The following is an 11,482-nucleotide window of genomic DNA, read 5'->3' on the forward strand; positions in this document are numbered from 1 at the left end:
ATCATCGATTGACATATGTTATATCAGTCATACTTTATTGAGAAAGTGTTGAAGAAGTATAACCACTTCGATTACATGCCTGTTTGCTATCTTTTTTATTCTAATGTTAAATTATTTTGTTAATAATGGTGAACCTGTGAATCAGAAGAAAAATGCAAATATCATTCGTAGTTTTGAGATATGCTACAAATTGTATAAAGCCTGACATTGCCTATACAGTAGGTGTTCTTTGTAGGTACACTAGGAAACAATAGACTCGGATTGGAACATCCTTCCAAAAGACTCTGAGGTCACCAGTGGCTATGTGTTTAGCATTGGTGGAGGTGTTGTATCTTGGAAATCTAATAAACATACCATAATAGCACAGTTTGCTATGGAGTTTGAGATTATTGTTTTGGCTAGTACAAGTGAAGAAGCTAGTTGAATACAAGGCCTTCTTACTCATATACTAGTCTGAGATAGACAGTATTAGTTACAATGATACTTTGTTGATAGCATTACAGCTATTACTGGGAGAGTCCATATTATTTTGATTTTGTGAGATCTGAAGATAACCTTGCAGATTTACATACCAAAGCTCTGGCCAGAGATACAGTGTGGACTGCTCTACTAGCATGGGACTGAAGCCCATTGAAAAATGAACATCTATGATGGTAACCCAACCTAGGGACTAGAGATCCCAAGAACTAGGTTCAAATGGAAGAACAAGTCATAGAATGTTGGTTATGAGACATGCATTGTTACTAATCTGTCCCGTAATTGGATAGTTAATATATGAGATCCTGAGTGATGAATAAAGGTTGAGGTTTTCTGGGAAAAACTCTTAATGAAGTTCTATGGTCCTTATGGGCAAAGTGCATAGTTATAGGAGCACTCTTGATAGACTCACCTAGTGAATGTGAAAGTACATACCGTTTTCTATGAGAATGAGGGTTGATTCTCTAGATCATTCACGAATCTAGGATGGAAACACATGGCTTTTAATGTGCGGGATTGAGAGGAGAACGTTGGATGTGTTATGTGTGTTGATAACTTATTGTATACACAAGACCTAAGTTTAAGACTTTGTCACTTATGATTCTTATACTTTGAATATTCTTCACTACGTAAAGATTTAAGTAAAGGTTTAAGTATTGTACACCTTTATTTATAGTACAATGAAGGCATGAATCCTTATTAACTTATGGAACGATATGTAGCTATTTTAAGCATATCCATGTTACCCATTAGAAACGTCCACCCCCTCTGCACCGTATCTAGTGGGATTCTCCTGCTCTTGGTAACTTCGTCGCTCTTGGTAACTTCGTCAACACTTGGCTGCTCCATTGATAACAAAAACAAAATAAAAATAAATAAATAAATAAATAAAAGTTATATTGATACGTATGATTTTTTCTCTGTGTATGTGGGCATATAGATATAGACTTGCATTTATGTGCCATTCGTTTCATCGAAAAAAAATTAGTTAATGTGCTATTCAAACTCATAGCATTTTTAATCTGCAAAAGTAACTCTACAACAGTACAAAAGATGTTTGCTTAATGGAGTTGGGAGATAGTTAATGTGTTATTCAAACTTATAGCATTTTTAATCTGGGCAAGTAACTGTACAAAAGATGTTTGCTTAATGGAGTTGGGATCTAGTGTGACAAGAAATATAATCTAAATGTGAGGTTTCACAATTCACCATACTACTCTTGGACATGTAACGTATGCATATTGTTGGCTGCGGTAACAACCATAATATTGTTCTGTTCACTCCGTGTCTCTCAGCGAGTCAGGAAAAAAAAGCATAAAGATGAGAAAATAAGATCTGTTCCATTCTACGGATACTTGATCACTTCGGCTACCACATCTTTCTCAAACCAACCACCCACTTGCTCAACCTGCTACACTATTTTCACACGAATAGCATTCCAACACTCCCACAGAAGCACAAAATGTTCACGGGCACTTCTGAAGTAAATTTGCCCAACTCAAGAATCAGCAGTTAGAAAATCTCTGTCCCTTCAAAACCTAGAACTTCTGTGGATGTACTTTCTGTAACTTAAACCATTAACTGAGCTTTGTTTGAAGAAGCTCAAACTTATACTAAAATACTAAATAAGTTGAGCGTCGGAAGAAACAATTGTAGGACCGGGCCAGCAAGTAAGAATCCTACCAAGACCTTCGAGGCGTTGAGCAAGCTTCTTTGCAAATCCATCTACCCGTTAGAGAGGCTTGCTCACAGCATTATTTACTCCCAAGTAAGCCATTGGTAGTGGATAACAAATTAACCATTACATAAGCCATTAGCAGTCCTCTTAACATCTTCATGATATCAATAGATCTGCATAGACCATTATGCCAACAGTAGATAGCCACGTGCTCCTATGATCAGGGACTAGGTAAAAGAGCTTGCTATTTCAAAACCAAGAACAGCTCTTTTCTAATAGATTTTTTTTTTTCTACTTGTGATAATAAAAAGTTGTGATAATTTGCAGTTTTAATTATAAGGAACCAGAGTGCGCCGCCAACACAACTCTTATAGCATAACACCATTTCAATTCTCATAGCATATTTCCTTCGGCTTTGAATTACAGTAGTTCCTTTTCAAGTTTGGAAACTAAATTTCAAACACAAACAACTTCAGATTTTCATTTTTCTAGTCGTCACAAATTCAGATATTCCTTTGTTCAAGTCTTAAAACACACATAAAGTTAATAATACACAATCAAGTAACCATCATCCGAAACACATGAACCATAACGTTAAAACCAGTCTTGAAATATTATTACGCTGCAGCAACAGTACATAGTTTAGGTTACTTGGTTTCTATACATGAAACAAGACCTGTTCTCTACTTTCTTGCCCATCCAAGAAATGTTAAGTTCAATGTAAATTGCCAGGCCCTGAATGCAGCTGATATGTCCTGCTCGGGACCACCTGAAGAACACCTGGTTCCTCTGCAAAAATATAATTTTAACAGTAAATGCCATGAAACTGTATATAAATGTAGAAAGTGGAGATATTCAAAGCAATTAAGTTCAGAGAACCATCAAGAAAGAAAGTCCAAATTAAACAAAGTTTTATTGGAGTTCGTATGCAAATAATTAGTCGATTATAAGCACAACCAAGTTTAGCTTCACAAAGGCATATGACCACATGAGATGGGATTATCCCGGATCATGTTCTTGGGCATATGCAATTTGGCAATCTTGTAGGAAGATTGAAAGAGAAATCATATGAGGATTATGTTTCAATCTTATCAGTTGTTAAAGGCTATTGAGTAAAATTATCATTTGTTTGCATGAGTTTGAGTATGGTTAACATCGATCTCTGTTCATCAAGGTAGTACGGCTACCGTACGGGCAAACTCTTTTATTCAACTGAAGCAAGAGGAGATGTTATGAAGCGTGTGCGGGGAGTGTGGAGACTGGGATGATGGAATGTGGCTGAGAGAGTGGTGGATGTAGTTCAACTGTGATAGCTAGTATTGGATCACTCTCGACAGTTATAATTCCTATTAAGAGTAATATAATCAAGTGAGCGGTAAGGAACGTTTTTGGGTTGGGAGATATCATATTAGAAGACTCCTACTATTGACAACCCCCAAATTATTTTGGGCAAACCCCGTCCCAACTCGACCCAATTTGGGGTCTGCAATTGTGTTGGGCACTACATAGTCTAATACACCCCCTCCTACAAAATAAAACTCAACTTGAAATAAAACCAGATAACCGGTTAGAACCAGTTTTCCATACCCTTCTTCCTCTCTTTGTGCTTCAGAGTTCAGACCTATCTCCATTTGGCAACCACACTCTACACAACTCATTGCCAACAAATTTACAAACTCGATCATTCGTGTTCTTCTTTGTTAATGTCTCTGACGGGGATGTGGGTGAAGAACGATCTAGAGTTTTGCAGCTGGATATTGATTGTAGTTAGAAAGAAACGTGGGTGAAGAAGAGTATAAATGGTACAAACGAGATTATTCTCAAAAAGTGCCCTATAACTCCTTCTGAAAAGGAAGATAATAGATTACCAGTGATGAGTGGGGAGGGTGCCCAACACAAAATATGTATTTTAGGGCAATGGCAAACTTGTAATAATTTTTTTGTTTTTTAAAATCTCCAACACAAAATGGAAGGTGCCCGTAGCGAGTACCAATTAGAGCAAGTCCAATAGCGAGTACCTATTAGAGCTGCTAAATTGGGCTACTAAAAAATGCCACATAGGCCTTTTAGCTTGCACAGCCAAATTTGGCACCCCAAAATCAAAAAACCAATCTAATCACGTTTTCTGTTTTAAAGTGCTAAATGATACGTACGACATAGTTTCTGCCGTCCGTCCATTATTTTGTAACTTAAGTTGAAATAGTTTTGAACGGACGGCACAGTTTCTGCCATCCATCGAAATTTAACACACGGACGTCAAAAACTATGTCGTCCGTCTCCTGAACTTATTATAGCAGCTGCTAGCGAATGTCTTAACTTTGGCTGGGTTTTGACTCGAATGACATTTTTGTAGTTAGGGTGTTATATTTGCCTTTAGCAGCCCATATAGCCCCTCACTGGACTTGCTCTTAGAATGAGCTCCACCCTAAACAAAATATTTCATTACTTTCCTATATATCCATCTTTATTCTTCTTCTCCCAAGTCCAATTTCAATAATGAAACTAAAACACCAATCAAAACTCAATTTCAACTTCCCTACAAAATTTCATCAAATTCATAAACCAACAAACCACCATAGCACAACAACAACTCAATAGAACACATAATTATAACTAGAAAAAACTAAACTTTACATTTCACACACAAATCCCAACAAAAAATGATGCAAATTATAAAAATTACAAAACACAAAGAATCAAAGTAACATACTTGAGATCTGAGAAACTTGTTCAGGAGTAAGTTTAGCAGAAAACCCACTAGCAGCAGCCTTATAACTATAAATAATTGCATCTTTTGCAGCTTCCTCACTATTTTAACCAAAACAAAACAGCCCATCATAAATTAAACAACAAAAAATGCAAAAAAAACAAACTTTAAAGAAAAAAAAAAAAAACTGACCTGCCAAGAACAGAAGCAAGAGTTCGAATATGATAAGCTTCAGATTCTTCTCCTTCAGGTTTTGCACAGTAGACAATATGAACACCAGCATCAGGTGATGTTGATTGAGACATTGTTAATAGAAGTAAAAATGTTATGAAGATTGTGAGAGAGGAAAATGAGAGCAACGAAATTTTTTTCTGCATTGCTTTCAACGAAGGGGACTTCTTTTTATTGTTGTTTGGGAAAAGTGGATTAGGATGATTACTTAATGGGAAAGAAATTGATTAGGAGTTTAATTACTTTTTTGTGGACAGGTGGCGGTAATGTAGAGGTCCAGGTGTTTTTCATTGTTTTCTAGGTGTCATGGAACGACATGTCGGTATTGTTCGTTTGCCGACCTCTCTGAAATACCGAGAGATATTGTTGATATATTTTATAACTGTTTCGACTTTCGACCAATTCGGAGAAGATAAAAAGTATTATATTTGCAGACACATTTCGAAATACTTGGCAAACGTACCCCTCAAACGCGTTGAGATCTTTGTTGGAATTTGGAAAGCAACCAGTTGCTTATATCTTCATATTGACTGACCTCCAGCTTGACAATATTTCCGTAGCACCAAAAGATATGATTCGAATATGCGCGTTCTAGTGTTAAAGCAAGGCCACAAAATCTTGAGTAATTCTAGGTTGACACACAAACTTGATACAGTCAACCAACACACGAGGTGAACGGCTGACATGATATATCTACGTAGACAAAGTCAAATGGACATTTTTTTTTTATTTGTCTTTTTTTTTTTTTTTTTTTTTTTTCTATTTTGATTTATTAAACCCTGGTCTCTCTTGTCCCTTTATAAATGAACCTAAACTATGAATCTCGGAATTCAACTTGTGAAAAACATACTAAAATGGTTTCGGTAGAAAGGGTTTTGTCAATCACGACCAGGGGTCTAAGATTTCTAACCACCACTTCATCAATAATTTCAACTTGTTCCAACCCTTTTTTTTAAAACTATTTCAAGGTTCAACCTCAAACATAATTATTTGCTCAGCTCTATTTCAAGCTTGCATCTCTCAAATCTTCTTCTCCTCAAAAAGCTCAGCTCTTTCTTACCATTTTTTTTTTCCAATATAAATATTCGCTCATTCCATACACACATTTCATCTAAAACTCTTTTATTTTGAGTTCTTTCTACTAGCTTAGCTTGTGTTGAAATGGAGGTGGTATTAACTCTTTTGCTAGTTTATTCCTCACTCTTCAGTAGTCATGCTTTTGCTGCTAAACTTCCATTAGATAGTAACATTCACTTTCACCTCAGCACATTGTTTTATTTCAACTTTCTAGCTAGAATAAATGTTTAGCTTGATACTTGATTTGAGTAGTGTTCATAGTTGTTAGTAGTGAATGTTTATGAATCTAAATTTTCTATGCCATTTTGTTGTTTCAAGGACTTGGGTGTTTTCTGTTTCTTCTCTTTGGTGCATTTGGTATTCTAATCTGTTTTTAAGTTTGTCTTTTACTTTTGTTAGTAGTGAATAGTGATACTGATGACAAACCCTTCTCTTCCTGTTTGATTTATGCATTTAGGTGTTTTTTAAGTTGCTTCACTTTCAATTGTTTTGACTGATATCGTAGTTGTCTCTCATTGTTCCTCATTTTGAATGTATCTTTTCAGGCTTGGGATTGAGGCCTCAGTTTCCCAAACCATATCAGTGAAACCAGGCTCCCTTTACTCCCTCACATTTGGTGCTTCAAGAACTTGCGTCAGGATGAAGTGTTAAGAGTCTCTGTTCCTCCCCAATCTAGAGATCTACCTCTTCAAACACTCTATAACACCAATGGTGGTAACTTGGTTATATCCGAGAAAATTGTTGCAGGTGGTTGAGAGTCTAAAAGGACATTTGGACTATTCCTTCACCTCGGCTTGGCACCTAGTTGGCGGGATCCTAGCTTCTAGTAACTAGGACAGCACATGCAGACTCTGGGACATGAGGAATCCTTCTCAATCATGTGAGCAATCAATATATATACACTATCATCTTATTTAAGCTAATGCTAACGGTACTCGGCAAATAAGATAGTGGGGTTGGGGTTTATTCCCACTGTTCGTACCTTTGAATGTCTTATTGATTTCTACATTAAAGACTATGAAGTTTGTTTTCTTTTTCAGTAAATGATCCTTGGGTTTGGGTTTGTGTAGATATTCTTTTTGTATACTGAAGTGAAGTGGATTTTTAGCTTAAATAGTAAAGCACTTGAGAGTCTGAGTGTATCTCGACGACATCTCAAGAGACGGTGGTTCAAATCCACCAAAATCCCATTCAATGAAGTGTCAATATACTTTTTAAGTCTACTACTCGAGTTGGTTAAGTACTTAAGTGTATTATAATTAAAATCTTAGTAGCCAAATTTATTACGTTTACGTGAGTTTGTACTCGAGCGAGAAGTAGAGAATGGATTTTAAGGTTAGAGAAAATATTGCCTCAGGCTTGGGTGCAGAGAAAATATTGCATCTGGGCTTGTCTCTATTTCCTTAGCACTTGACAATGAAAAAAAGGGGAAGATCCTATAGTTGAAGCAAAAAGTTATTAAAGACAAGAATGATAGAATGAATGAAGGGCCGCAGGCTTCATTAGAAGTTGGAAGTGTTTCTAAAGGTAAGATAAGACAAAGTCCAGAAAACTTCTTAAGGATCCTACAATTGGGAAAGGCTTCACTAAAGAAAGTCATACCTGAAAGGATCTCAGACATAAAAATTATGCTAAAACAAATCAACGATACAACTACAAAAAATCAATGAAACATTCATTTATATCAATATCCTCACATGGACATGGAGTACTTGTTACACTTTGTTTCCAATGTTTAACCAACATACAAGAAAAGATTAAGACCCACTCTAGCCAATACAATATTATGACATGCTACAAAAAAAGAATGTGATCATAGCACACTTGACTTTGTCATACAAAACTCCCCTAAAAGACCTCACAAACCCAACAAAAGCACTATGTCACATGTACACCTTCAACTCACAAAATAGCTCTCAAACATATGAATCAAATGATCACCCAATAACGCAAAATTTGAGTCAAAACCTGCAAGAGGAAGAAACCATAAGTAGGGACATAAAAATATGGTATTTTTATGCTGCCATTTCATAATATACAAACAACTAAGAGTAAAAGAAACAGTTTGCTCGACTAACTCTCATTCTTCATCCAAACTCCATAAGTTCTGCTCCACCAATTATATCATACGTACCAAGAATATAAATCCAATTTATCGGAACAACTTCAAAAAATGATAATAATAATAATAATAATAATAAATAGCAATAAACTATGATAAATATAAACCTTTAATACAATGCTTTCTTGTGTCTCACCAGACTCCATAACTTTTGATCCACCAATTAGGTCTTACATTTAAAGTAAAATTCATACAAATGAGCAAATAACTAAAAAAAAAAGTAAAATCAAATATTTAAAAAAAAAAAATGTTTCAATACGGTTGTTTGCTAACCTTCTCCAAATCTAAATCATTCATTGTATTTTCAATTGTGCGCTCATCCCTTTCTTCTTCTTTCCTTGGTTCATTTTAACGACTTGTTCTCGCTTCCCCTCTTTCTTCTTCCTTTCTTGCAACTTTTTAACAGCTTGTTCCAGCTTACTTGTCTTCTGCTTGAAAGGTGGATGGCCTGCACCACGAACTAATTGAGGACTACGAATAAGGCCATTATCCTTAGTTGTAGTATGAACATTACCACTAGTTTCATATGCAGTAGGTTGATCACTTCCACATGTAGTAGGCTGACTACTCGCACATGCTCATTCACCTTTCTTTAGTTCATTATTCAAGCCCTTAATCCACTTCATAACAATATTTGTCTTATCTTCATTGTCAGTTGCCAAGTCTGCTGTTTCATAGAAGGCATTACACATCCTATCAAAACGTTCATTCTCAGGGTTTTGCATCCAATCAAAGTAACTGATTTTAACCTTTGTATGACCTCTTTACATCTTTCCTCCATCGACGAAGAATGTACTTTTCAGGTATATTTTGAATCTTTTTTTGAATCAATACGACAATAATGTGTTTACATAAGATTCCTCTAAACTCAAATAAGCGAGAATTGCACTTGATGTCACTGTCATCTGGGTTGAAGCAAACTGTAAAAGTAAGTTGTAGATTTACCTCTCCAACCATAACATCTTCGAAAATTTCATACACCTCAATCCACATTCCTTTTTAACTGAAGACACATCACAGTAGAGCTTCCCCGTTAACTCCTTCTGAAACTCTTTGAATTTTGCAGTTATATAAGCATCCTGAAATTGTTTCTCAATTTTATAGCAGTGAGTAATACATGGGACTGGGGAGTTGAAGGAATTAAAATCTTCTTGGTTTTCTTTCTCAGCCTTGCTCCGTAATGCATTCTTATATTGCTCGACAAATTGTTTCAATGTAGTCTTCGAATTGACATACCCGTCAAAAAATGCATTCATGTTCTGACTTATTTGAGTACTTGACATTCCCGCCCAAAAAATATCTTTTACAAATGCAGGAACCCAACGACGACTCTCCTTATACAAACCATCTAACCATCTATTTTCGTTAAAATCATACTTCTCAATAAACTTGTTCCATATTCCTTCGAATTCGGTGGTTGTTAAGGAATTATAAACAGCTTGTTGCATCGCAAACTTAATTGACTTGTACTTCTTACGAACCCGTAATTTTTTAGATAACTTTTTCATGGTGTGCCATATACACCACCTATGGCGTGCATTCGGAAACACAATTTCTATAGCATTTTGCATGGCTTTGTCCTGGTATGTAATTATTGCATTAGGAGCACTACCACCCATACAACCAAGCCAAGTCTGAAAAACCCAAGAAAAAGTCTTGATGTCTTCACGCGATATTAAAGCACAACCCAACAAAACATTGACTGACCGTGATGATTCACACCCACAAAAAGAGCAAATGGCATGTCATACTTATTAGTTAAGTAAGTTGTGTCGAACGTGATCACATCACTGAACTCCTCATATGCTGCTCTACTCCTTGCGTCTGCCCAAAATTAAATAAATTTCTTATTCTACCATTGTCATCTAAATCCATGAGGAAATAGAAGTTAGAATTATCTGCTTGCATTTTTGCGAAGTAATTCTAAACAGCTGTAGCATCCCCATTGCCAAGCCTTAACCATCTGAATTTCTCAACATAATTACGACAATCTTTACCTAAATACGACAGTTTATCAAGTCCACCCGCTTCCACCGCCAAAGAAGAATAACTTTTGTTTGGCCAAATACACGCTTGATCATTTATCTCAAGTTTCCTTTTGACACGTCGGTTCAATTTACGATTTTTTAATGAAATATCGTGGCTTTCCTGGACTCAAACCATGATTATGATCAAGTACTATGGATGTCACCCGCCACTTTCCATCAGAATTTAAAGCAGCTCTAAGCTTCGCATTACATTGGGTTTTGGTAGCTGGATGCAATTTGAAAGCATTTCTTGAAGTGCTCTCTATCTTGCCTGATCGAGAACATGTAAAAAGCACCCATCGAACCACCCCATCATCTCCCTTCGACGAAGACCTTTTCTTTATTGAGAACCCATTCTCAGTACCGTATTTAGTGTAATATTCAAACAATCCTTCGGCAGTATCAACTATCAAACACCATTCCTATTTCTGGATCTCTCACTTTTTCTTCTTGAGCGAATTCATTCTCCATACCCACATCAACATCAATTGTATCTTCCAATTTTTTATCATTGATACCCTCATTTTCAGGCATTTTTATACTTATATCGTCAAATTCATAAATTTCTGGCTCCATTCCTAAAAGAAAGAAGTAACCAATTACAAATAATTAAAACATGGGTATATTACGATCAATAATTATTTGGTGTTATTTTTTTTTTTTTGAGTTTGAAAAAAAAGAGATAATAGACGAGGGTTTAATAAATCAAAAAATAAAACAAATAAAAAAGAGTCCAGTTGATTTGACTGGGTTGATTTTTGCTTAGATGGACTTGACACGTCAGCGTCCACTTCAGTGTGTTGGTTGACTGTGTCAAATTTCTGTGTCAGTGTAGAATTACTCGCAAAGAGATCTCAAAGAAATGTAGAGGATAATAGTGGCATCGGTGGTGGAGAACAGTTACGCGCCCTATGCCCTAGTGGCACTTTCAATATTCACAAATATGAAATATTATCTCACTTTTTCCCTAAATTTGCCTAGTATATGGTACATGTTAATTTTCTGAATATATATCATTTTTGGTGGTGATATCGGGACCCTGGGGCCTGTGCTCAACAAGGCACGACTGAATGAGCAGTCCTCCAGGTGCAGTTCATTAGGTTCAAATAGGCAGTGCCCTGCCTGTTCAAAGACGCTATAGGCAGTACCGCAGTACCATTCAA

General features: G+C 36.1%; 2 protein-coding genes and 1 long non-coding RNA gene across 3 annotated transcripts; 1 reads left to right on the top strand and 2 right to left on the bottom strand.

Moving 5' to 3' along the window:
* Positions 1 to 2,744: 2,744 nt before the first annotated feature.
* LOC147491035 (Proteinase inhibitor, propeptide) lies at positions 2,745 to 5,298 on the bottom strand. Its single transcript, XM_086564764.1, has 3 exons — positions 5,055 to 5,298; positions 4,866 to 4,963; positions 2,745 to 2,944 (listed from the first exon to the last, which is right to left on the bottom strand). Exons 1-3 carry the CDS (start codon positions 5,237 to 5,239, stop codon positions 2,871 to 2,873), a joined length of 357 nt encoding a protein of 118 aa, XP_086420890.1. The 5' UTR covers positions 5,240 to 5,298; the 3' UTR covers positions 2,745 to 2,870.
* Positions 5,299 to 5,885: 587 nt separating this feature from the next.
* LOC147491036 (uncharacterized) lies at positions 5,886 to 7,214 on the top strand. The gene is made up of 2 exons (XR_015198918.1): positions 5,886 to 6,260; positions 6,716 to 7,214. It is a non-coding gene; the product is annotated as an uncharacterized LOC147491036 (long non-coding RNA).
* Positions 7,215 to 8,067: 853 nt separating this feature from the next.
* LOC147491037 (protein FAR1-RELATED SEQUENCE 5-like) lies at positions 8,068 to 10,895 on the bottom strand. The gene is made up of 6 exons (XM_086567169.1): positions 10,793 to 10,895; positions 10,453 to 10,710; positions 10,019 to 10,116; positions 9,238 to 9,926; positions 8,879 to 8,985; positions 8,068 to 8,138 (listed from the first exon to the last, which is right to left on the bottom strand). The coding sequence occupies exons 1-6, from the start codon at positions 10,893 to 10,895 to the stop codon at positions 8,068 to 8,070; spliced, it is 1,326 nt and encodes a 441-aa protein (XP_086423295.1).
* Between the last annotated feature and the right edge of the window lie 587 nt (positions 10,896 to 11,482).

The sequence above is a fragment of the Coptis chinensis genome, chromosome 6, assembly GCF_015680905.1.
Source record: "Coptis chinensis isolate HL-2020 chromosome 6, ASM1568090v1, whole genome shotgun sequence".
In the NCBI taxonomy this organism is placed as follows: domain Eukaryota; kingdom Viridiplantae; phylum Streptophyta; class Magnoliopsida; order Ranunculales; family Ranunculaceae; genus Coptis; species Coptis chinensis.

Coding starts and splice junctions, on each gene's coding strand:
- LOC147491035 (XM_086564764.1), bottom strand. CDS start 5,239: ATGCAGAAAAAAATTTCGTTGCTCTCATTTTCCTCTCTCACAATCTTC. Junction 4,964..5,054: donor CTTGCTTCTGTTCTTGGCAG/GTCAGTTTTTTT, acceptor TGGTTAAAATAG/TGAGGAAGCTGCAAAAGATG. Junction 2,945..4,865: donor ACAAGTTTCTCAGATCTCAA/GTATGTTACTTT, acceptor ATATTTTTGCAG/AGGAACCAGGTGTTCTTCAG.
- LOC147491037 (XM_086567169.1), bottom strand. CDS start 10,895: ATGGAGCCAGAAATTTATGAATTTGACGATATAAGTATAAAAATGCCT. Junction 10,711..10,792: donor TACAATTGATGTTGATGTGG/GTATGGAGAATG, acceptor ATACTGCCGAAG/GATTGTTTGAATATTACACT. Junction 8,139..8,878: donor GAATAATGAACTAAAGAAAG/GTGAATGAGCAT, acceptor TTCCTCTTGCAG/GTTTTGACTCAAATTTTGCG.